Below are 27,178 nucleotides of genomic sequence, written 5' to 3' on the forward strand. Positions count from 1 at the left end.
CGATCGGGAGTTAGTCCCAAAGTTAGCTACAACTTTGGCCCACACTTAAGATTAGGGTTGGGTACCGAGAACCGGTGCCAGTATGGCCGGTTCCAACACATCCGGTACCTACCAGACCGAAAAGCAAGGCAGATTTCGGTGCTTTCTTCCGGTGCCTGAGCCGATTTAAATACTTTTTTTTTTCCACTACTCTGTAATGTTGCTCGGTATATAGATACTAAAAAGGTAGCGCGGTACCCGCACGTTAAAAACGATAAGATGTTGATGTATCGATACTATTAAAATAGCGCAGATCAGAGCGAACTCCGCTCTGTTGTCCGCCTGCATGCAGAGCGGGGCTTGAGGGGGCGGGGCTTGAGAGGGCGGGGCTTGAGAGGGCGGGGCTTCCAGCGCTCACACACCACACATAGCAAGCGCACACAGAGATCGCTGCAGACACGAGAGACACGAGCTTTTGAACGTCCGTCCTCGGCTTGCTGGAAAAAATCTCTCCCAGTTGATATTAATGATGACGTGTAGTCCAGTAAAGCAGCAGTTTGTAGAATCCAACAGTCTCTGAGTTCTGTTGCACACGGTCCCATCAGAACACCTGATGCTTGTGTCTGCTCTTTTTTTGAAATATATATTGTTTATAGTTTGAAGTTTGAAGAAATTGTTTCTGTACATTACAATGCATGAAATATGATAATTAATAAGGGATATTATTATGAAGATTGTGTAATTGTATGCATATGAAGGTCACTGTTTTTATTAATGATTAATGTGTGAAACTGGGCAACTGGGGGACAGACTGTGAATCTGTGAGCAAGAGAGGGCCTCAATCGAGAATGCATAAGCTGTTTTGTGATCAACCTTTTATTAAATACTTTTTAATTATACCTCATCGCATTCCGGACTGTTACTTCCCATGATCACCCGGGATTTAAAGAATACTCTTCAATACCCATCCCTACTTATAGTCAGATATTGCACTTTCCGTTGTTTTCCGATTATTGTAAAATAAATGATCAAAGGAATTGAACTTGCTTTTTTTTCTTTGTTTATGATGTGTGGCATTGGAACGATGTTACACTGCACAAAATACATTTTTGATCTACTTCTAACCATGGTGAGCCGTCTCCAGAGCGGTGTAAGACTTCATCCTGCAGTAAGGGCCCTCTGGTGAACCGGTTAGTCCGCGATAGAGAGCTCACACGGAGCACCGCAAATAGAGGAGGAGGAGATAAGCATTCAGACGAGTCAGGGGGGTAATGACGTGGTAAGTGACCCCAGTCCGTCCGTCCTCCGGCTATTATGGAGACAAATCTGCTGCTCGCCAACTCCCCGCCTCCCCAGGAGCCTTGAAGCTGAACGCTTCCTGGGTGTGACACTCGGCAGTGAGAGCGAGCTGAAGAGGATGACTGACGATCCGTCACGGTAATGTGACTCGTGAGAAATGAGGACAAGGGAAAGGGCTGAGGCACCAAGAACTACACACATCTACACAATCAGAGCCCAGCCTCCCGACACAAGAAACACTCACCGTGCCCCCGACGATCCTCCCCAGAGGGTACCAGGCTCTCTCGTCAAACCAGTTGAGGAACTCATAGAAGCCATTGGTGGTGAGGTGGTGAGTCGCCCTGTAGTTGAACCTGCAGCAGAGAGAGAGGGTGAGACACAGGAGGGGCTACAGAGGACTTCAAACGGCTCAACCTTCAACGCGACTTTATATGATCGATACAATGAAAAGATTGTCCAGATGCGGAGTTTATAACGTTCACAAACTCAGCGCCTTGCCCGTTCAGTATGTATGTATGTATGTATGTATGTATGTATGTATGTATATATATGCAATGCACACAAATACAGATCCCATTTAAAACTGTTGGCTAAAGACAAACGTAAATACAGTAAGATTGTAATACATGTCGGCGGTAATGACTCCCGACTTTGCCAGTCGGTGGTCACTAAAATCAACGTGGAGTCGGTGTGTGCTTACGCCAAAACAATGCCCTCTCCCAAACACGGTGACTGATGAGATGTATAGCCGCATGTCAACTTTCCCCCGTTGGTTGTCACTAGTGATGTGTCCTTTCGTGTCGAGGCTTCGATGCGTGTCGAGTAATCCAGGTAGATTTTGGTGAAGCGCGTATCGAGGCTTGTGTCGATGACGTATGCGGTGACGTTCGAAGCCTCGCGAGCCGGCCGTACCACGTGACTGATTCAGAAAATGGTTCGTGGGTTTGCCGTGCGATTTGAAATATAAGAGGCAGCGAAACTAAATGGATTTCCCCTTTCTCTCTGTACCCAGCTTCATGTGTGCCTGTGAAAGGGTATTTTATAAAGCAGGCGAAATAGTCTCAAAAAGCCCAGCACTGTGGAAAAGTTATTTTTTTTACTTAAAAAATTGGACACATCAACATGGACTAGCGGAGCTGAGGCTCGAAACACCGATCCTCTGACTGAAAGTCGGATATTCTAACCACTGACCCACAGTCACATCACAACCCTCTCACAATTTGTTTCGAGTTTTGATTTTGACCCCGCCAATATATCATAAAGATAGACACAATATTAATAAGTAAATAATTGATGTATTGGCGTCACAAACATAACTTATTCAATTTAAAGCTTCACACACCAAAGCCATGGTGTCGTTATGATCACTCTGCTTGTTTTACATGTATTGTCCACTTGGTGGCGCAGTAGAGCAAATGAAGCTCCGTGAAGCTTCGGCTCATGAGCGAACCGATTGGATGGAAAGCTTCAATGCTTCAGGAAGCTTCATCTCACCATCACTAGTTGTCACGGTGGTGTCCAGCAAACAATGTGGGTTTCGTAGATAACTGGCGGTCTTTCCGGGGAAACCCAGGTCTGATTAGGGGTGACGGCATCCATCCCACTTCAGATGGAGCGGATCTCCTTTCTGCAAATATGACCAAGTTTATTGGGCGACCTCGTGCATGACAGACCAGGTAGCAGAAGCAGAGTTGTAGTCTTACACCCTTCTCTGCATTTTCTTTAGGGCAGCTGCCCACCTTTAACTCTATAGAGACTGTGTCTGTCCCACGGCCACTTAAATTAATTAAAAGTAACCAAAAGAGGAGTTATAGAAAATAACCTCATGAAGGTTAACACCACTAACACTAAATATGGACTCCTAAATATTAGATCTTTGTCATATCAGATAATGATATTGATGTGTTGTGTCTTACTGAAACCTGGCTGAGACATGAGGAATATGTCAGCCTAAATAAATCTACTCCTCCAAGTCATGTTAATATGCACATTCCTCGAGGCACCGGCTGAGGAGGTGGAGCAGCTGCCAGACAGACTCGGGTCTGTTAATGGGTCCTAAACCTGGATTGAACTGCAACTCATTTGAAAGCCTTGTTCTTAGTCTTTCACATCCAACCTGGAAAACAGTTGTTGTGGTATACCGAGCACCAGGGCCGTATTCAGAATTTATTTCAGAATTTTTGTCAAGTTTGGTCCTTAAGACTGATAAGGTAATTATTGTAGGGGATTTTAATATTCATGTGGATGTCAGCAATGACAGCCTTAGTGTTGCATTTAGCTCATTGTTGGATTCGATTGGCTTCTGTCAGAAAGTACAGGAACCGACTCACTGTTTAAACCACACCCTCGACCTTGTTCTTACATATGGCATTGGCGTGGAGCATTTAGTAGTGTTTCCTCAGAACCCTCTTTTATCAGACCATTGCCTTATAACTTTTGAGTTTATGCTACGAGATTGTACAGTATTAGGCAAGAGTTTTTACACCACATGTCTAACTGACGGTGCTGTTGCTAGATTTAAGGAAGTGATTCCTTCTGTATTTGATTCATTACCATGTCTCAATATAACAGAGGACTCCTGTGCTAACTTTACTCCCTCCCAGATTGATCAGCTCGTCGATGATGCTACTGGCTCCTTGAGAGTGACACTGGACTCGATAGCCCCTCTAAAAAAGAGGATCATCAAGCACCTTATATATGCTTCCTTTAGGCAGTATTATCAGAAAACACTCCATAAACTTTCACTGTTATGCCGATGATACTCAACTATATCTGTCGATCAAGCCAGATGAAACCCACCAGGTCGGCAAACTTCAAGCGTGTCTTAAAGACATCAAAACCTGGATGACCTGCAACTTCCTGCTGCTGAACTCGGACAAGACTGTTATTTTACTCGGCCCAGAACACCTCAGAAATGAAGTATCTGATTTCCCTGGATGGCATCGCTCTGGCATCTACCACCACCGTAAGGAATCTCTGAGTTATTTTTGACCAGGACATGTCCTTTGGCTCCCACGTGAAACAGATCTCAAGGACCGCCTTTTTTTCACCTATGGAACATCTCAAAGATCCGGCACATCCTGTCTCGCATTTGTTACCTCAAGACTGGATTACTGTAACTCCGTATTATCAGGCTGCTCCGGTAAATCCATTGGATCTCTCCAATTGATCCAGAATGCTGCAGCTCGTGTACTAACGAGGACGCGGAAGAGAGATCACATTACTCCTGTACTAGCTGCTCTCCACTGGCTTCCTGTAAGATCGAGAATCATATTTAAAATCCTTCTCCTTACCTACAAAGCCTTAACTGGTGATGCACCATCATATCTTAAGGACCTTATAGTGCCATATCACCCCACTAGAGCATTACGCTCACTGAATGCAGGGTTACTTGTGGTTCCCAGAGTGTTGAAAAGTAGGTTGGGGGCTAGAGCTTTCAGTTATCGGGCTCCTCTTCTGTGGAATCAGCTTCCACTTTCAGTCCGGAGGGCAGATACAGTCACGTTATTTAAGAGTAGACTTAAGACTTTCCTCTTTGATAGCGCTTATAGTTAGGGCTGTTTCAGGCTTATAGTTAGGGCTGGCTCAGGTTTGCCCTGGTCCAGCCCCTAGATATGCTGCTATAGGCCAAGACTGCTGGGGGACATCTTAGGATACACTGAGCTCCTCCTTTCCTTCTCTTCCTCTTTCGCTCCTCTCCACCTCTTCTTTCTCTCCTTCTAGATAAATGATCGTCTCTTCAATGCATATTACTAACTCTACTTTCTTTTTCCATGGATCGTGGCTGACTGGAACCAGTCCTGCCTACTGCCATGGCCCTGCTGATGGAACCGGCCTGGAACCAGGCCTGTCAGCTGCCATGGCCCTGCTGATGCCCCTCCTCTCTACCTCCTTCTGCTTAATGGATCGTGGCTATCTGGATCATGGACCATGCCTACTACTCATTATATGAATCATTTCTGTCATATTCATGTAATGTGCTGTAACTCCGTTACGTTATTCATTTTGGCCACATGACATCTATAGCTTCTGTCCATCCGGGGAGAGGGATCCTACTCTGTTGCTCTCCCTCAGGTTTCTTCCCCTTTTTCCCTGTGAAAGGGTTTTTACTATTTTTATTGGAGGAGTTTTTCCTGATCCGATGTGAGGTCCCAGGACAGGGATGTCATGTGTACAGATTGTAAAGCCCTCCGAGGCAAACTTGTATTTGTGATGTTGGGCTATATAAAATAAACTGAATTGAATTATTGCAGTCCCACGTCTTGCTGCTCCCTCCTTTAGGGGAACACACAATTTACACACGTTTTAAATTGTAATGCAGAAACGTGAGCGTATTGACATGCTCTTAGTTGGTTGTATTCTGCATGTTTAACAACATAGAGAAACTCCTTTATCTCCGGACAGAGCTCTACTAAGCCATCTCACATCAGTGTGTAGAACAGCTGTTTTTGAAGAGCTCTCGCTCGAATAGACGATCTTCGTCACCACATCCGTGATCTCTTTTCTGTCTAGCGCTGTAGCGCAGAATGCTTGTTGGTGTATTATGCAGTGGTAATTAACCTCTCAAAATTCCTGTAAAATTTGACGAAAAACGCCTATCCAAGTATACCCAAAGTAAATTGCAAGCTGTACTTGAACTATTTGGAGTAAATGCATGGTCTTGGTCTCTTTTGAAAGGTAGCAATCTGAAGCGTTTTCCCCTCAATAGTCAGAATCACTTTAAGTGCTGCTAAAACTGAGTTATATGAGTTTGAACACACTAAAGTATAAGGTTTTTATTTCCGTCTGAACATTTCTTTGTAAATAGATGCCTGTAGATGACTATAAATGGGACTTATGGACTGGAAAACACAATGGGACCATAGCCTGAAGCCTTTTCTAGTCTAAGTAAAAAGTTAGTAACAATATCACAGAAAATGAATATTTTACACATGTTTTTCGAATGAAATGTCTAGGCGTTTTTTCATTTTGAGACTGAAAATATTCCTGATATATATACACTATATACCTATTAAAAAGACTTATAGTCTTGCAAACTTATATAGGTACTATTCATATATACTACCAGTATTGCTGACACAGAGAAAATGAAGTATAAATGCATTTTTATGCTAATTTACACTTCAGACTGAAGCTCTACAGCAGCTGTCTCTTCTCATCAAATTGAAGGCTGTTGGGATTATTTGCCCCCCCCCCCCCCCCTCTTCCCACCTATCTTTGTTTAGGTAATTTCATTGGCTGTCCGAAACGCCTGTCATCTGACCTGTACGACGCGACAGACGTGAGCCACGTAAGAAAATAGAGGCTGAGCCTAAACTTCAACGTAGCTTCTGGTTGGGTAATGTAGCTTGTCAGTCAGGACATGAAGCTCCTATTGGTTCAAGTGGGGTCTCATTGGAACCGTTAGATTTCGGCGGACATGTTGATACTGAGTTTGTAGCTGTGCTCCCATGCAAACATAACTTTCTGCTAAAAACGAAACTATTTTCGTTCATAACTTTCAGCTGCAATGGAATGATGCAACGCCAGTTGGTGGATATTTATGGATGTAATCACGTGTTTTGGACTAAATCTTGTATGGGATTTATTTTTATTGGACCTTTACGACGAAACAACGCCGTTTTTGTTGGAATATTATGGATTTATGGATCAATATGAGGCGTCATCGGTGAGTTGTCTTGATTTTCAAATCGCTTGTTTGTTGTTGTCTGACAAAGGTATTGATTGTAGCTGCTGTGGTGGTCTGATCTTGAAACGGAGTGGACAGCTGGAATCACAAGAATCGTAGGTTTCCAGAAACATATGGCACTCGTACCGAACTATAAATAGATGTACAGTGTACAACGGAATGTACAGTGTATAGTTGAAATGGGCGCCCGCGCAACAGCAGAACGTTAGGAGGTTAAGGAAGTCAGGGGAAACATCGTCCTCTCTGCACTTAATAAATCCATTCAAGCGGCCGACCTTTGCGGGGGCAGCGTCCGTGGTGATTGACATTAATACGCGTCGACGATGCATGTGACATTGGTTCAATTCTGAGCAAGAAGAAAGACAACATGCTGTTAAGCAGCTAAACGTTGTTTAACAGCACGTGAACTACACAACACTGTGCTGCTACGCTCGGGCTGCAGAGGACCATTGAGCCGACGCGCTCACACGGATCAGGATGAGACGAACAGATCAGGGACAGGAAGCCAAGTCCGTCTGTAGCATCCCTGAGGGGAAGCTGGTCCTGGCACAGCCAGATATAGCCGATATAGATATATACCATCACAGGGCCGGAGGCCCAAACACACTCTGCAGTGCTGGTCACATGACATCTATTGCTTCTGTCCATCCGGGGAGAGGGATCCTCCTCTGTTGCTCTCCTGAAGGTGTCTTCCCTTTTTCCCTGTGAAAGGGTTTTTACTATCTTTATTTGGGGAGTTTTTCCTGATCCGATGTGAGGTCCCGGGACAGGGATGTTATGTGTACAGATTGTAAAACCCTCCGAGGCAAACTTGTATTTGTGATGTTGGGCTATATAAAATAAACTGAATGTGCAGAGAGTAGCACAGGGTGAGAGGCTCAGGGTGAAGTGGAGAGAAACTGCAGTATGTTTCTGGCCTGCCTTGTGGACCTGGTCCGGTCTCTGAATGCTCGATGACGGGAGCGGCCGACATCTCTCTCCGGCAGACGACAATCCGCTAAATCATCGTCGCCTCTCAACTCGGCTGGCCCCGATCTGAGTGAAACCTTTCACAGTCCATGAAGACTTCTCAGTTTGAGAACTGCTCGGAGGCCGAGAGGCGATCGACGAGAAAGGAGGAGACGTGTACAGATGATGTAGAGAGCGGTGGTCAGGAGGAATACTCTAATCTAATCTTGCAAAATGTAGTTTTTGGCAGGAAACCTGAATTAATACGGTTGTTTGAACGAGAAATATGAATATATATCAGAATCAACTGTGACCTGTTTTTAGAGCATTAAGTGTACGTGTTTATCGTTGTTGTGTTTACTGTGGTATCAAACTGGGTATGAAGAATCTTGAGTTTCACTGCCATTAGTCTGGAGTACCAGTGTCTGGTTCAGTGACATCCCTAAAAAGAATGGTTTCAAAATTATCATGCTTAGAAGAAGTAGCTTTGCCTACAACTGTCTTATTATTTTGTTTTTTTACCCCCAGAGGAGAAAATAATGCGTGAGCTGAGGCTGAGGGGAAGAACCGAAGCCAAACAAAACGCCCGCAGAAAACTAACGGAAATGCAATAAAAATGTGTAACCCGTCTTTGCTGCTTATTAAAACATATAAATTCAGTGTTCACGCATGTGTGTCGCTGAAGAAACAGCACAGAAGAGGAACTGAACCCAGCGGGAAAACACTGGTCTCCAAGATCTTAATTAAAGTTGGATGGAGAGAGCGCCGAGGGACGAGCTCATCTTACTTCATGATGGTCACTCAATGCAGAGGATCGGAACCCAACCGGCATGTTAGGCAAGTAAAGGGGGCATCATGCTCATTTTAAAGTTCATAAGTATTTTGGTATCTACTAGAACACGGTCACTAACAGTCCGGATCCAGATGCGGTCGTATCCGATCAATGATTGAGAATTATTTAAAGTTGACAGAACGCTTATATTTTAACGGGCGCAGCTTTGCCAGCCTTTACGGCTTGTTCAGCGGGCCAGGAAACACACTGACCAATCATGTGCATGCAAATCACATCACATGATGCTACTCGGCCAATCAAATGTGCGTATTCGGATAAGCATCACAGTCATTCTCTAAACCAGCGCCAACAGGCAAGGCAGCGGCAGCAGGGACCAACGGGACGGAGATGAGATGCACAGGCTCGGACCAGCAGCTTTTATTGGACTTCGGGCCAGCGCTCATGAAGACTTGCTTTAAATATTTGGGGAGCCAGAAAGTGGAACCAGCAGTGATAAAAACACTCACCGTGAAGAAAGGGGATGTTATTTTTGTTAGAGCTACCAGCTGTGTGTTTTCAAAGGGTCCTCTTCTCTTCTCTGATAAAACCAAGCACACCTCAAAAACTATATGCATTAAAAAAAAAGCCATTTCAGTTAGTAGCCTATTACATTACGATTCTCTGCTCTTCAAGTCCATTTCAGAAACTGATGAGAAGCAAAAGAGCACCTTTAATAATAAAACTAATCTTGTCACGTTAATACGATTCCTCCTCTTTGTTTAATGTTGGTATCAGAGGAGTAGTCTGGTGGAGAAGCCCAGAGAGTTGCTCAACAGAAGCATTGTGTTGCTCTACAGACCTGCGGAGAGCTGAACCTCTTGGGAACATAAACAGCCAAAGAAGTGCTGGTCCTTCCCTCACAGACTGGACGGGTTAGGTTGGAGAAGCAGCACTCTGAGGGGAAGGTGCTGCTAGGATTTGAAGCAGCTGTTCTCAAAATGTTGACGATTTAAGCTAGTGGATGCACAACCCAGAAATAAAGAAGAAGAAGAAAAAAAAACAGTCCCGTTTTCAGGAATAAAAAAAAGAAAGCCTTTACATAACAGCTATGCCTTGATGGAAAGCAGAGTTCACGGGTTTGGTTGGAGCTGCTCTTCTTGGCGCTGGTCGGTCAGCCAGAAGCACCAACAGCCCAACAACACTCAGCCCTTTGCGGTCATGATGATTATTTAATGAGGAGACGCTCGGCTGGCTCCGACCAGCTGCTCCACACGTCTCTCTCTCGGGATCTAGGGCAGGCGAGGCCGACCGGCTCCTCGGTTCACTGCTGAAGAATGATGCTGTTCAGCCTCTGGACGAGGGAACAGAAAGCCGCCCCGCCCTGATAAATATATATACTGTATATTAGGGCTGCAACTAACGATTATTTTAATAATTCAATTAATCGGATAAAAAAACAAACTAAAAGCATTAATTTAGCACGATTTACATCAACTCAATACATACCGTGGCTTGCAAAAGTATTCATACCCCTTGAACGTTTCCACATTTTGTCACATTACACGCCATAAATATATTTTATTGGAATTTTATGTGAAAGACCAACACAAAGTGTCACACAATTGTGAAGTACAAAGAACATTATACATGTTAAAAAAATAAAAAAAAAACACAAATAAAAAAATTGAAAAGTGCAGTGTGCAAAATTATTCAGCCCCCCTGAGTCAATACTTTGTGGAACCGCCTTTTGCTGCAATTACAGCTGCAAGTCTTTTGGGGTATGTCTCTACCAGCTTTGCACATCTAGAGACTGAGATTTTTGCCCATTCTTCTTTGCAAAACAGCTCAAGGTCAGTCAGCTTAGATGGAGAGCGTTTGTGAACGGCGGTTTTCAGATCTTGCCACAGTTTCTCGATGGGATTTAGGTCTGGACTTTGACTGGGCCATTCTAACACATGAATATGTTTTGTTTTAAACCATTCCATTGTAGCCCTGGCTTTGTGTTTAGGGTCGTTGTCCTGCTGGAAGGTGAACCTCCGCCCCAGTCTCAAGTCTTTTGCAGACTTGATTTCTTTCTCAATGGCAGAAAAATCGCGCTGTGAGGTGAGTGACCTCATAGCTGCTCGTGTGGCATTTTCGCGAGTTTTGTTCGGACGGCAAAAATACGATTGTTAAGCTAGCAGGCTAGCTGTCATTTGGTTGACTTTCTCTCCATTATATTTTTAGAACTTGCTGCGTAGTTTGGGCCCCCCTAACTTGATACTGATTTCCCCGCCTCCGCCATGTGTTTCAGAACAACGTTACGGTCTCTCCAATGGTCTTTCCTCTACCTCCGCGCTCAACTATTGAGTGGCGCGACACAACAAATCGATAATGAAATTCGTTGCCAACTCTTTTAATAATCACATTTTATCGATTCGTAGTTGCAGCTCTAATATATACATCGCTTTCTAAACGATTTTAAACAGAATACAGGAAGTGGTCCTTGCTAGCAGCCGTTGCTTTGGCCACAACACTGCCTTGTTAGTACACTTAGCCCCATTTAGAGTCACACAGACACGAAAGCAAAGAAGCAAAGATGGCGACGGACAAATTGCCAAATCAAGGCTTCATAAGGCCCCAAAACAACGGGTGAAGTCACCAGGGTTACGTCCACTTCTTACATGCAGGCCATGATGCCGTCCTGTCGTGTGCTGGATGCCAGTTGACCCTGGTGGCTAGCGCCGACTTGCAAAAGGGGGGTTTCCTCTCAAAAGGGACCCTAGTTAAATAAAAGGTTACATAAAGTTAAATGTGAACGCACAGCAAAATCAACACATTCAAGTCTCTCTTAAGGTCAGAGCAACATGCTCGTATAGGCCTCTGAAATCATTTCCCAACTTACGGAACACTAAACAGGGTCGTTGTACTAAATGAGCCATTTCGCGATCCATAAAACTGAATCCCTGTCCAGATTGTGTTTGTCAAACGTTCTGCTCTGGCAGAACGTCAATTTCCTGTGTCCTCTGCAATACCAGCAAAAGATTATGAGCAGGTGTGTGTGTGTGTATTAAATGCAGACCATGAACCCTGGGTCTTGCTTCCCGTATTACCTTGTGACCATCACTGCTACTCTTCCTCCTCATTAGACATCACACTATGCAAATACATTCAGAGCCAAGTAGAGCATTTGCAGTTTGTCACTGTGAGGCCTGGAGCTTTGCTTCTTAAATTAGAGGTCACGGTTCCATCTATGGTGGGAGGCTGCCCGCATGATGGAGGAGGCAGTATGTTTCCATGAGTCGGGCTTCTGGGGCGGGCCTGTCCTATTTGTCATTTGGCTCTCGGGCTGAATGAGGAAGTCGCAGCCAGCTCATGTACCGGGGGCTCGGTTATGAAGAGTGCTGAACTGCTCGTGGACTGGCATCGATGTGAACAGCACGGCCCTAAAGAGGAGTGTTTCTTCATTGAAAGAAGAGAAAAGAACCACATGAATGGCTTTGGATGAGCGCTTGATTGACAGATCAGATTGACAAAGATGTATTTTTTTAGGATTTCGTTTGAAGCAGTATTTCCTCCCCAAGTGGAATCCTTCTATTGGACGGACCTGAGATGAGCTCTCCTGTCGTCCTCAGGTCACCAGCGAGGATTCAGCAGCATCAGCAACACAGATCAGATACTGACTGAGTCCTTTTATCAGAGCCATACAGCAGCCACTGCCATCTCCTCCACCAACATCCTCATAGGTTCACTTTGCCATGTGTGCCACAGCCAGGCTAACGGAGAGAGGGAGAGAAAGCAGGGACTGCCTGGGGTACATCAAAGAGGAATGCTGTGCAGGAGCAACTCTCTGGGCTAATCCAACTGGCAACACAGTGAAGACAGGGAGGGAACGAAAGATAGGGGAGATGCAGGGGGGTGGGGGGATAGACGTTGTACAAGAAGTGGATGTAGTCGGCATGACGTCAGCCATAGGTTTGTGGAGAGACGTTTTGAAGCGGCAATTTTGGCCCTTTTGTCCGTCGCCATCTTGATTCTTTTGCAACTAGGAGTGACACGAGGGGGTGGAGCTGAAGGATAACCGAGCACCGACATGTTCATGTTCACACGGCGAAAAGGTTAAAGTTCCAAGACGAAAACATGAACAACTCGCAGACTGGTCGACGCTGTTAGAGACCCGTCAATCACCATGTAGTCCCGCCCTAAAGCATCCCCTGCTTTCTGGCCTGTTTGACTCTTAATGACCATAATTTACTAAATGAACATAATGCTGTATTGAAGACTTGAAACTAGAGATTGAGACAAACTCATGTTTACAATGTTTATTGAGGGAATAAATCAAGAGAGAAGTAGAGTCATTTATATAGACTTCCATACAACCAGAGGAGTCACCCCCTGGTGGTCAGGAGAGAGAATGCAGCTTTAACACATGAAGCATATACTTCTATACAACCAGAGGAGTCGCCCCCACAATAGGACTTCCTTTTGCGATTGCAAGTTTAAGGCACTTAAGCTTTGTATTCACTTTCTCAGACTTCGAGGTTGTCACCTGGTGAAGCCTAGCAATGAGTTCAGTAGAAAGGAGAGTAAGTAAGTAATATTTTTCAATAAAACATTCTCCCATGTCATAACTGTGCAGGGAATAGTTATGCGAAGTAACATAAGTCAAACAAGCTCTTTTGTCTATTTTTTTGTCAGAGAATGTGAAAATCCTGATGAATATTTATCAGCAGCCGGCCGCCTCAGAGACTCTGTTGTCGCATTAAAACATAAATCAGCTGTGAAAAGAAGGCCGGGCCATGATAATTCCTCGCTTTATTTGTAAATTTAATCAGGGTAACAACGTTTCTTTGAGGGGAGGTGTGCCGTGTAGTCAATTCCTTTAATTGCCCGTTTATGCAGATCTTAAGAGAGGAACAGTGGGGGTTGATCAAGGCGGAGCGGCGGGGAAGGGAAATCATCGGTAGTTTTCTCCGATGCAGCACTGACCACAGCTTTTCTGTGAGGTCTTAAATTGTCTGATACTGCCACGTCGCGATCACTCTGGAGAGTCCCGTCTGACCATCGCAGTACACACAGTGCTCATTGAACACTTACTACATGGAATCATGAGGATGATGTAACGCAAAACACAAACCACAGCACAAAAGACTTTGCAACTGCTGCACTGCAACAGACGTGCTGAAAAAGGTTATCAATCTGTCTATTGGTAAACCAACTGCCATACTGACCTTCCAATCAGTGCATTTATGACCTTGAACGATATTTTACACCCCAAATTGTTTGAAGTCTGCTTAAACCCAGAACAATGAATGTTCATTAAAAGGAAACATCTTAGAGAGGGTACAGGGCACTCGTGGACAGGAAATGGATGTATTTGTAGGTGTACATCTAAGAAACATGGAGATGCCAGAGACGTTCCCTGTGGTTGCCTTTTAAGTTGGGGGTTCTTCATTGACTGAATCTTCTGTCACATCTGTATCGTCCATTTCTTTGTATAGAATTAAATATATTGGGAGCAATCAGCTACATTTCTCATGACAGCGTAGACGTCTTAGAAGTAAGTTTCTAATTGGCTTCTTACGAGTGTCAGACTTCAGCCAAGCGTCCCTGTGACAACAGAGGGTTTTACTCTCAATGCTGAATACTTAGAATCAACAGCACTCGGTCTTCAATGGCATGGGACAATCTGCGAGTGATGCACCTTTTCTGTAAACTGGTGCAATCGGAAGTAGCTATATGCAGTAAAACCATCTTATAGGTTCACTGCAGATGATCATATAATTATTTGTGAAACCACGATCACAGTGCAGCTTCTCCTTTCTGCCACCCTCATTAAAATCATCAGCAATGATCCTCATATAAAGAAAAGCCCATGTGATATTGGGTGTTCAACCTTTTGAAACATTTATTGTTGCGAGTCCTCGTTTTTCCTGCAGTGGCATGAAGCACCCGTGGGCAAAAATGATGTCATTATTATATTGTTTGTTGTTTCGGAGGAAACCCATTTAAGATCAAACAACCATTCAATGCCCTGCAAATTAAATATCTGAAGAAGCAAAGTAAAAATCTGGAAAATTCTATATTTCCTAAAACATTCCTGCCAATTGATTTCCAGCATTGCCTGAATTAGTCGAATACACACAGAAAATGGCTCATGAATGTGAATCACCTTACAACATACAACCCCCCGAGGCCTGTCATGATAATTACGTTAGCAACGTTTTGTACAAAATAAATATATATTTCCCAAAAGAAACAAAAGGCTGTGTATTCAAGTGTAGTACAAGTAGTAAAAAGACAGCACATGGCCGCATGCATTCTGAATGTGTGATGTTTGCATAGAGAGAATGTGCAGGAGAGCAGTGCATCCAGTCAGCGCCCTATAATGAGATTAGAAAGACTGCATGAACTGATGTGTTGGCGGCATGCAGGCGCTCTGCCAGAAGAGCCGTTCAAAGCTGCTGCTCATAAAGAACGACTCCTTAAGAATGGACATTCACTCCATTTTAAGCTTCATATTCAAATCATCTCAAGTATTGGCAGGAGCTGAAAACAAGCCCAACCCCAGCAAGGAAGTCTTTCTCATCTCACGGTGGATGCTAAATGGAGCTTTGTTAGAAAGCAACCGTTTCTAATAAACCCTGCATTTTAAGATGTTTGCTACATGAGAAATCATGGGTAAAGTCATATAATAGCTTGTTAACTTCCAAACAGCCTCACCCAGACAGTAAGAACAGACGCTGAGACTTTCAAAGGTTCACTACGGGCCTCTTTATCAGCGTGACCAAAGACGGTCTGCACTGAAGTGCAGTCGGAATACAAAGAAACCAGCGATTCCAAACCCAACAGCAGGTGTTCAACACTTTAAAATGCTCTCACTGTGGGGAACTGATTTGAATCATTTTCATGTCAGGTAACATGAGGCCGGGGATGGGTGGGGAGTCAGATATAAACATTTACAAATGAACTGCAACATCTTAATACTCCTTCCCTAATGAATGAACTGACTGACCCAACACTGTCCTTTTATTATAATTAATCGTGCTATTTGTGGGCAATGCTCAATTTTTGTTTTGCTGCACTCAAAATTGACATGATGAATTCCAATGACAACAATTTATTAGGACCATCTCACAGCGTAGGTGGTAGAGCACCAGCAGACTGTTTAACACCAGCATGGTCGGACCCAAACACCTCCTCGCGCTGAGCAAATTCCCGGAGAGCCAATTAGCTGCTGAGGGGGTGGGGCAGGAAGAGGACGGGGCTCAAAGCGGGGAGAGTGCTGGGGTGAATGGTAACAAGTCCTCCGGCATTCAGAGGTGTGCACGAGAGTGCCACAAAGCTGGAGCTCTGGAGTTCCGTGGAGGCCGAGACAATCCAATGTGTAGACTTTTCTCCGTTGTGTGTCATTGCACATTTAATAGCATTGGGTTTGGGACTGTTGGTCAGACAGGACAAGTGTCCTGAAAAGGTCGCCTGAATCCTGGTTAATACCACGCACGGGCACGGACAAGGACAAGGAGAAGCTCATTCCTGTGAAAGTGGCTCAGCTGTTCTACCTCAGAGTATAAAATAACCCGGACCTTCTGCATCCCTGGGGTCCCACAGAACAAGCGCACTAGCGTGTCCTTTACCCTCGCCGCCCAGCCCTCGGTCCAGCCTTGGTCTCGGGCTCATTCATATGAACGGTAGTGCATGTTAAAAAATATATATATTATCCGCTGATTTACAGACGTCTCTTTTCCAATGTAAGTTAATGGGGAAAAGATTGTTGGTGTCACGTGAGGGACTAAGTGAGGCTGCAATCTCTAGCTTCAAGTCTTCTTCAATACAGCATGATGTTCATTTAGTAAATTATGGTCATTTAGAGTCAAACAGACATAAAGCAGGGCATGCTTTAGGGCGGGGCTACCAGGTGATAAACAGGTACCCTAACCCACTCTTCCACATTCCAGATGTGGTGACTTCTGTTCATTAAGTTGTGAAAAAAACACATGGCAAAACATTAGTCCACAATATTATATGCAGACTTTAGTTTTGCCACGATACTAAATTTGCTCTAAAGGCCGGCGCTGGAGGGGCTTGGCCTCCATATGGCGAGGAAGCTACTGGTAGAGCTGGGGTGACATGACCTAATAAAAGACATTTTCAGCAGATGAAAAAGAACGCTCAGTTTTACACAGAACTCTAGCTTTGGGGTTGAGATCGTCCACAGAAGAACCCAGAACTACTTGCAGATGAGCGCGCACACGCACACCCGCTCCAGGGAGGCGGTTGTACATGAAAAGATAGTGGTGGAAGGGGAACTGTCCGGCTACCAACAGTGTGTGATAAAGTGGCGCTCATAGCATCCACAAGCACAAAACCTGATCCACCAAGATAACGCGTTTACTTCCTCTGACTGCCATCAGGCCGTTTAACTGGTGGAGAGATATTACCAGAAAGAAACCCTCATGTATTTCCAAAAGAATTACATTTTACCTCAACGGCTCAATATCATTGAGGCCTAAATGTGGTCCAGTTGGACAGAAAGAGAATCACTTCCTGTCATCTCCCCCTTTACATAAGTAAAACAGTCAGTAGAAGGCTGAGTGACTCATCCCATTCTGGATGTTGCATAATGAAAAACTAGAATTTGTGTTATGTAAGCTGAATAAAGGGGATCTTCCACGTGTAGGCGGCGGGAAGGATTTCCTGGGGGAAAACAAATTACTGTAACAGAAGTGGGCTTCAACGGTCAGAAATGTTATTAACAACCGTTTTCTGATGCATCATTAATAAACACCTCGACAACAGCCCCATGTAATCCAATGGTGCTGCGACACAGCAGACAGAGTAGAAGACTGTGATAAGGGAGGCGGGATGTTAAAGTAAAGGCTACCTGAAGTTTCCAGCGGCTGCTTGATTGGAGTTTATAGGTACAAATGTGCAGCTCTGCAATCAACATCAGCTACTTTTCAGAATGTCTGTCAATCACCTTTCAAAAGTCCACACAAAGCACTCTGCACGTCGGCATGAATCAGATCAGAAAATACCTCACTTTTAAAGCAGGTTCGCCTGTAACTCCGGTTATTCCCTTCCACCAAAGACAGTGTGAAGTTGACCACATGACCGGTTGGTGACGAGCAATGGAGAAACTTAAAAGACAAGCAGGGTGCTGCAGTGTGAAGTCACACAGAATGCATCAGGGCTCGCTGCATCACTACTAGCATACTTCACTTCGACTCTGAACGCCATTCATATCCGTTTAAATCAAAACGATGTGTGAAGTTGAACATCTTGCTGCTCATCCCACAACTTCATCGTTACCGTACACCGCTGTTACACTTTCAAAAGATCACCCGTCCAGTGGGACAGCAAAGACTGTGCTGATAACAGGACGTCCAAGTTCAGGCATGAGAGAGTTATGTACAGTGGGTACGGAAAGTATTCAGACCCCTCTAAATGTTTCACTCTTTGTTTCATTGCAGCCATTTGCTAAAATCAAAAACAGCTAAAATAACAAAGGAGTGGCTTCGGAAAACAACTCTGTGACCATTCTTGACTGGCCCAGCCAGAGCCCTGACCTAAACCCAATTGAGCATCTCTGAAGAGACCTGAAAATGGCTGTCCACCAACGTTCACCATCCAACCTGACGGAACTGGAGGATCTGCAAGGAAGAATGGCAGAGGATCCCCAAATCCAGGTGTTAAAAACTTGTTGCATCATTCCCAAGAAGACTCATGGCTGTACTTGCTCAAAAGGGTGCTTCTACTCAATACTGAGCAAAGGGTCTGAATACTTATGACCATGTGATATTTCAGTTTTTCTTTTTTAATAAATTTGCAAAAAGTTCGACATTTTTTTCTGTCAAGATGGGGTGCTGAGTGTACATTAATGAGAAATAAAATGAACTGTTTGATTTTAGCAAATGGCTGCAATGAAACAAAGAGTGAAAAATGTAAAGGGGTCTGAATACTTTCCGTACCCACTGTATACTAGGGGTGGGAATCACCAGAGGTCCCACAATTCGATACGATCACGATACTTGAGTCTCGATTCGATACTATCACGATACTGCAATATGTTGAGTATTGCAATTTATTCCCTTTTTTCCAACTGCAAATTGTCCCCAAATGAAAACTTTGTCAACATATTTGATCTAATAAGATAAAGTTGTCAGTCTGTTCAACTCACTTAAATCATTTTTATTGCAGCCCTATTGCTCAGTTGGTCTGCTTGACAATCACATTTTGCTGCAACGATTAGTCGACAAATGAAAAAACATCGACGCGTATTTTGGTCGACGACTCACGTAGGTTACCTATTTTGGTTTCAAAACGGCGAATTTCGCCGAAAGGTGAGGGATTTTCATGTCTGCAGAATAACCCCACAAATGTATGACATGTTGTTTCCATGAATACGGTGGGCATCGTTCCATAAGCTAAAGGCTGAGAGCAGTGGAGCCGGTAATGAGCTCCTGTGGTAGGAGTCGTGTTACTGCAGTAAAGCAGCAACCAGTCCTGGAGTCAAAGGCTCAACATGTGAAGCTTCATGAAGACAGATTCATTGGAGGGCTGTTCAATAGGACTCAAGGAAATCATCATCATCACCATCCGCAACAACAGGAACATGGCAGCGGTCTGGCAGTAGTCCAAGCTGCACAAGGTGGCAGCCTATTCGGCCCCTTCGCTCCCCTGCCCGGTAGTGTTTGCAGTCGCGTTTCAGGTGGTCCGTCAGCAGAGCAGGCCACGGGCACCAACTGTCACGACCCCCGCGGTGCGCCGCTGAAGGTCCTTAATGGGGGACCTGGCTTGCTGAATCATCAGCCTCACATTGCACTGCTAACCTGGATCCAGTTGTTTGTTTACTCTCACCTACAGCTGAGAAGAAAACGGGGACTCTGACTCACGGTCTCCAGCGATGACATCAGCAGCAGTGGGGATTGAGATTGAGAGGATTGAGATGATTAGGCAGAAAGAATCACATCTGAGGAGGCAGTCGTGAAAGTGAAGCCAACAGGGCTAAACGTAGGATCTACTTCCCTATTCTGTTTCAAGCAGGCACTTTTCATTTCTCCTCCCTCCCCTTCCTTTTTAAAAGCACTTTCTTCCTCTCAAGGAAGTACAGAGGAACGACTAGATCTAGACTAGTCTCAGACACGAGTACCGCAGCAACGCAGCCCGGGTCAGTTAAGGATCACAAAACCTCTTGCTCCCGCTCTCAGAGCTGACGAGTCCCCCGGTCTCAGTTCACTTTGCTGCCATCAAACATGGACCCACAGCTGGCCGGAGATATCAGAACGTCTGCTAAAGAAATGGTATAAGGCCCATCACAACCACACATTGTTAGTTTATTGTCCCAAACATAACTGAGAAGAACAATATTATGGACTCTGTTGACAAGAATGTGCAAAGTCTGCACAATGACCAAGTCTTGCAGGGGCAATATATTATTCTAGCATATTCCGTTTAATATGAAATGAAACCGAGGGGAGCAGGAGATCGCCATAATTGAGAGGCTCAAAACTGTATTTTCTGCCATCTTTGCAAGAGAAATTGATTTAACGACGAGTCGACTATCAAAGTAGCTGGCTATTAATATTCTGTCTAATCAATTAGTCGTCGCAGCTTTATGTAACACATAGACCTATTAACTATTGCTGTAGCCTATTTATTTTTGCGCCGCATGTTTTATGAAAACAATCAGAGTGGAGTCTTGTTAACGTGCATCGGTTAGGTACAGTAGACCTGGGTCATCACAGGCAGCCAGGAAAGAACTTGGAAGAGACAAATGTCTAAAATGTTGATTTAAAGCAGAAATGACCTGCTCAAAGACGATACGATGACACTGCTGAGGACAGGTTTGGCTTTAATTGCCCACCCTTCATGCCTGCTTGAATATGTCATTCTTCATAAAAAGTACTGGAGTGACGCTAATTGCGTATAAATTCCCTTTCCGACATTATTCATGAGGTTGGAGCTTTGAGCGTGAGATGAGGGTGGATCAGACGCCGTCTCCCTGCCAGACCTCGCGCCGAGGACGTCCGGCACACCGGCAAGTGGATCAGATGGAGACATCAGCACTAATGAAGCTGCTTCACTCTACGTTCCCGATTCACAGCCCAAGCTCAAGGCCCAGAGCCTGACGATCGACACCATCCTGACTCCTGACTCGCCGCCTGACACCAGCCCCGGAAAAGGACTTTTAACCAGCCACATCAAACGGACACAGAGAGAGGGAGGAGAAGGACAAGAAACAGGGTGACTCAACTGGGAGCTCCCCGGCTCCTCTTTTAAAAGATAAAGACGACAGAAATGCTGCACGAGGGACCTGTCATCAAACAGGTCAGGAAAAGACTGTAAACTAAACTCTGCGGCTCTTATCTCCTGAATGCTCGACAACCCCCCAGGTGTCTTCAGTGCAGCCGAAAAACAAAAACTCCTTCCACAGGAGAGGGCCGGTCCAAAGTCCAGCACACACACACACACACACACACACAGTGGAGAGGACTCCAGCAGCCGGAGCGCTCAGGCTTTTATTCAGCAGACAAGACCCGGCAGTCTGATCCTCGCTGCCTGGTCTCACAATAACCGTTCAGATGCTCAGTGATGCAGCAGGGTCACTATATAATAGAACAATACAATAGGCTTGGGCCGAGGAAACAGTCCCCCGGAGCGCCAATACAAATAAATAAACCGCATGGACCGTCTCTGCCATACGTCACGCAGGTAGAGCTTTAGAAGTCAAACTAAGGGGAGAACAGGCGATGAAACTAGTCGTGTTGAACCTCCATTATGTGTTTGTAAGACCGTAACTAACGTGTGTTTGTTGATGATAGCTTCGTAGCATTAGCACGTCACTACATAGTGCCGTGTTGGATGCTTCCTTCCGTGTCTACGACTGAACGGTGCATACTTAACTGTTGTCTCTATCATCGTTAACTTTCTTACAGTGAACTTAGTAAGACTAGTAGCGTTGGATCTCCGTTAATCGTTACTACAGCAGTGTTTATGTCACGTTAGGTGCTGCTAACACGGCGCGAGCTAACGGAGATAGCTGACTAGAGCTATGAACGGTGGGTAATCAACTGTTGTCTCTATCACCATTAACTTTATTTCAGTAAACTCATACTGACTTGTATTAATGTATTTGGATTCAGAGCTGCGAGGGTCCAGAGGCCAGTGGTGTGTAAAGTACCCAAAAGCCGTAGTAAAAGTCACCTATTAAAATACTACTTGAGTAAAAGTCTTAAAGTATCTGATATTTTCTGTACTTAAGTATCAAAAGTATTTTTCTGATATAAAATGTACTTAAGTATTGAAAGAAAAAGTACATGATTTTAATAAAAAAGCAAAGGGTCTGAATTATGAAAGTATGCTCATTCCGCCCGGCACCGGTCCGTGGGGCCCTTGGTACCGGTCCGTGGGGCCCTTGGTACCGGTCCGTGGGGCCCTTGGTACAGGGCCGTGGGGCCCTTGGTACAAGGTTTGTGACCGCTGGACAAGAGCATTCTGTGTTCCACCACAGTCCCCGATGTTTTTTTCTTCTTCTAAAGATAGATTTGTTTTTTATAGTGAGTAACGAAGGTTTCAGGGGAAATGTATCGGAGTAAAAGTATCAGTTTTCTTTGCAAAATGTAGTGAAGTAAAAGTAAACAGAAATATAAATAGTAAAGTAGAGTACAGATATCCCAAAAAACTACTTAAGTACAGTAACGAAGTATTTCTACTTCGTTACTATACACCACTGCCAGAGGGCAACATGCAGCTGCAGCAGTCTCCTGTCCGTCTGCCTGCCAACACATCACCATAGCAGGCCTCAAAGCCAGCCACAGCTCATCATCCCCACCATATAATAATACATTTGGTTTTTGACATTTATTTACATGTGTCTACCATTTTATTCATATATTCCACTGCTTTTGTGAACCTAAGACCTTTGGTAAACCAATTTCCATCACCAAAACCGATATACCACATGAATAAAGTTATGTTTTCACAACAAATATGAAACATTTCCAAAATCAAGATTACATTTTTCAGCTTTAGTCATATTTTCTCTTTACACTTGTGCCTTGGGACAATGGTGCCTCATTATATAGATAGCTGAGATTATTCTGTAATTTTTGTATGTATGTATCATATGCAAGTGACTTTAAAAAAATGGAAATTTCAAAATTATGTAAAATCAAGAAAATGACCCAGACCCCAGAGTGTTAATACCCATTGCACTGTTGTTGTCGTTGATTGTTGTTTGTCTCGTCTAACGTCTCATGTCTAATGTCTAATGTATGCACCTTCCGCCTAGAAAAATTCCTCGTTTGTGTAAACATTCCTGGCAAATAAACGGTTTCTGATTCTGATTCATAATGAACCATAGACACGCAGGCGTCACGTGGTACAGAAGAGGCGAAACCACAGAGAAGTGGGCGGTGCTTCTCAAATCACCACAAAGATATACACACACACAACACAAAGATACACACACACAGCAAGTAACAGTTTGAAGTTTGACCCCCCCCCCACCCAAAAAAAGCAAGATGTCTTTTGTGTCTGTGTGAATTAAGGCGCGTGACAAACCGTCACCTGACATGTTTGGAAAGAACCTCCCGACTCATCCGAGGCTTCATTTGTAGCAACATTTGCTCTCTGTCTGTGTGTCTATGTGTGTGTCTGTGTGTGTGTATGTATGCTCGCGCAGCGGACTCACCAGGGGTCAAACTCGTGAATGATGCTCTCGAAGCGGATGACGGCGAAGAGCCGCGCGCTGAAGCCGGCCAGCCAGGCCAGGAACAGGATGGTGAAGGACAGCAGGGACTGCCAGCCGGCCGGCTGCGACAGGCCGGACAGCCCCGCTGCTGTCCCCGCTCCTCCCGCCTCCTGCCCGGCGTCGCAGCCTCTCTCCGCCACCGCCGTGCTGCTGCGTCCGTTCCCCGAGTACGACGCTCCGGATTTGTGCTTGTTGTCGGAGACCGGGTGATGCTCCGCCATGTTCCGTCCGCCCCGCGGAGCGAGCGCTCTGCTCTCGCGCAGGAAGTACCTCCCCCCCCCCCCCCCCCCCCTTTCTCCCCTTCTTCGCGGCCAAGCACCTCTTCCCAACCCTCTTGCTCCACCTCCCCTTCTACCCACGTGCCCCTGAAATGCCGGCTGTAATGGGAAACTTTCAAACCGTACTTCCCACCAAGCGCAGACCAGCTCAGTAATGCCGGAGCCACATAGCAGGAGCGCTGCAGCAGAGTCACATGGAGCGCGAGCAGTTCCTCCTTCCTCCTTGGAGCTGGATGAGGGGCGGGAGCTGCGCGCGAGCAGGAAGAGCTGTCAGCCTCTCACAGCGAGACAGGTACGGCCGGGGGCGGGGCCACGGTGCCGGGGTGAGCCCAATCACACGGGCGAGCGAGCTTGACAGACAGCCGGAACGACCAATGACAAGAGAGCCGCCTGAAGACGTCGGTTGACAGACAGCGGGACGCGTGTATGGCGCGCGAACAGCGCAGGGGCGCTGAACCACGCGAGCCAATGAAATCAATGAATATTACTGGACGTACATTGGGTACATCCCGAGACTCTAAAGCCTAGTTTATGGTTCTCCGTCAGGTCGACGGCGTACGCCGTAGCCTGACGCGCACCTCCAAAAAATCCTAAAGTCCATCCCAATCTCCACCCTAAACCAAACCCTGAACCCTAAGGGATTTACTGACGTCAGCTGCTAAGTGGTTGAGTGTGAGAGGCTGTGAGGGCTTGAACTGGTGTGAATATGAATGGGACAGCACTTTGCTGCAACATATCACGTGACTACATACAACAATATTGTGTACAATTGTGTATTTATTTTACACTTTTTATTCACTGTTTTGAACAGTGACAGTCACGAGATGAGAAGTCATTTTAAATTATCTATTTACTCGTTTTTGTCAAAACGAAATGTTTAATGATGATGATGATAATGTAAAAAAATATATATTATATATATTTTCTGCTTGCATTCCTATGATTTCATGTGTTTTTATGTTTAATCCGTAATGTTGTAGTGAAAGTGTATTATACTATATTATCGGGCTGAACGCCGACGTGTCTCTTTGTTTACCTTTTCTTTTTCTTTTTTTTACGTCTTCATGCTTCCATTGGGAACTGCGTGTTTAACATTGCAATGATTTGTGGGTAATTCCCTTAGGCAAAGTCAGCATCTAATGCTGACTTATGGAAAGGGATCATAAAGGGCTCAAAATGTCTGCCAGAGAGCCCTCAAGCACTCTACGATGTAACAATGGGACACCCCTAAACCCTGAAGGACTTTGCGGGAGCGCGCCTCAAAGTCTGTGAGTCCGTAAGGGTGAAGATTGGGATTGGCCCTAAATGGTTATTGTTATTGTAATGGACATTGTTAGTGTGAGAACGTATTTAATTCAGCATGTTTGAAACTGAAGAGACAGTTTAGTAGCTTTGTGCTCTGTGAAAAATCCCTTGGTTTCACTTTCATATTCCTTCTTTCATTTCTATTCCAACCTCGTTAATAAAGTAATACTATGAACCGGGTTGTTTATGTTAATAAAGTAATACTATGAACCGGGTTGTTTATGTTAATAAAGTAATACTATGAACCGGGTTGTTTATGCTAATAAAGTAATACTATGAACCGGGTTGTTTATGTTAATAAAGTAATACTAGAACCGGGTTGTTTATGCTAATAAAGTAATACTAGAACCGGGTTGTTGTGCTGCAGACCGACATCACTAACATCGCCTGCCGTCGCATCATAACTACGTCGTTAGTGAAAGTGGAGTCGGATTCTCTAAACACCGCAGTTGTCTTTTCCTTATCGGTTAATACACAATTAGCTATTGCTTACTGTTGAACCATTATAAGCCATTCAAGGGTTAATTCAGCAGTGTTGTACTGCACTTACTTAAAGTTGGGGGACATGAAAAAGTGTTTAATTAGACCCTCTTCTTTATTTATATATTATCAGTAAATAATTGTCTATTAAACATTAATAAAGCCATTAGATACAACTTAAATAAATAAAAATAGTGACATAACAAAAAGTTGTACACTTTGTTTCTTTGTAACTCGATAGTTCAATCCATCACTCTTGCTGTTCTATTCTCTCACTCTGAACGTGTAGCAATGAGCCAAGACATTACTTTTATTCAGTGAGCAGGAAACACCTCCACTGGCCCCATAAGAGAATGTGAGACGTCCGTCCTCACAGAAAGAAAACGAGGAGGGGATAGTCCTGAGATGAGAAGAGCTCAACAGGATTGTGACTCCAACGCGCATGACTAGTTTTACCGAGAATTAACCTTTGAGTATGTGAACATATCATAACTTTCTGAACTTTTTTTAAAGGATTCGTCATTCTGTGAGGGTTTCCCTCACAGCTTCCTTTGAAGCTTCCACGGCTGATCTCCATATTCTAATATAATATAATATAATATTATATTATATATATATATATATATAAAGACTTAGTGGCTGAGGTGGTCCATCAGGCCTTCCTGTGGACACTGGCTCTCTGACAAAAGCCCTGAAAGGCTATTGTCTCAATCAGCTTCTTACAATAAGAACCAGTTCTTTGAGTTTTAAACTTCTAGTAACCTTTTTACTTCATAGGAAACAAACTCCTATGTTTCTATCAGTGAATTTAAATCTGTTGAAAAAAAATCTGTATCAAGAGTTCCATAGGCTGATGTATTGATTTAAAAAAACTAAATGTACAGTGAATAAAGACTGAGTGCTTGAAATAAGTCTTAAAAACCAGAGACAGGAAATGGGTTTCACCCTGAGAGTCAGTCAGGAACCTGTGAGTGATGTCCTGATCTTTACCTGAAAAGGGACGTCAGTAACTGGCACAGCGTTTCTCTGTATATCTGGTGGCTGCAGGTTGTGCCGTCTGTGGATCGGTGGCTGCACATGCATCGTACTGCACGAGCACACTGAGCTATTGCTGATTATAACGAAGGAGCCAAACGTATCTCATGCACTATAGGTTTCCTCGCATGAATTGCGTTCCTCTTCTTTGCAGTGTCTGCAAAACACACCCAACCCGCCACAAACTGTGGCACACTGCAGGAGAGATGAGGGAGGGTTTAAGATTGACACGTATCCTCTAGTGCAATATATCCCCAACTCCGCTCTACAGATGATATGCAAGGTGCATAGTTCAAGTTGTTCTTATACTGTACTTTTGCAGAAGTCAGCAAAAATAGAAGTGGGGCAAATCTAATCTAAAATAATCTAATGTAAGATCTAGGTTACACCAACTGCACATGTCCTGTCTTCACGTCTGAAGAAACTAAATTACGGTTCCAGATTATCGATTTAAAGGAAGAGACGAGAAGGTAACCCAATATGTTCCCCTCGCTCATTTTGCATAATGTGGTGTATATGAAAGTAACACCAAAGAGATTGGTTTCATTTTTCAGATTAGATGGTCGACAAATCTTCTTGTTTTCGAAACTAAAAATGCAGGATGAACCTCTAACATCTTCCGGTTAAGCGAACCTGTTGAAACTAGAGTTTGAGATTGT

General features: G+C 44.4%; 1 protein-coding gene across 1 annotated transcript in view; it reads right to left on the reverse strand.

The window, feature by feature from the left end:
- Positions 1 to 23,642, reverse strand: part of LOC306744983 (dolichyl-diphosphooligosaccharide--protein glycosyltransferase subunit STT3B-like) — a gene marked incomplete at its 5' end in the record, with an annotated part of 36,337 nt that extends 12,695 nt beyond the window's left edge. The window contains 2 exons of the mRNA XM_079227701.1: positions 1,523 to 1,631; positions 23,362 to 23,642. Of these exons, the coding sequence (XP_079083827.1) occupies positions 1,523 to 1,631; positions 23,362 to 23,642 (390 nt within the window). The remainder of the gene's footprint in view (positions 1 to 1,522; positions 1,632 to 23,361) is intronic.
- Between the last annotated feature and the right edge of the window lie 3,536 nt (positions 23,643 to 27,178).

Source organism: Taurulus bubalis, assembly GCF_910589615.1.
Source record: "Taurulus bubalis genome assembly, chromosome: 12".
Classification (NCBI taxonomy): domain Eukaryota; kingdom Metazoa; phylum Chordata; class Actinopteri; order Perciformes; family Cottidae; genus Taurulus; species Taurulus bubalis.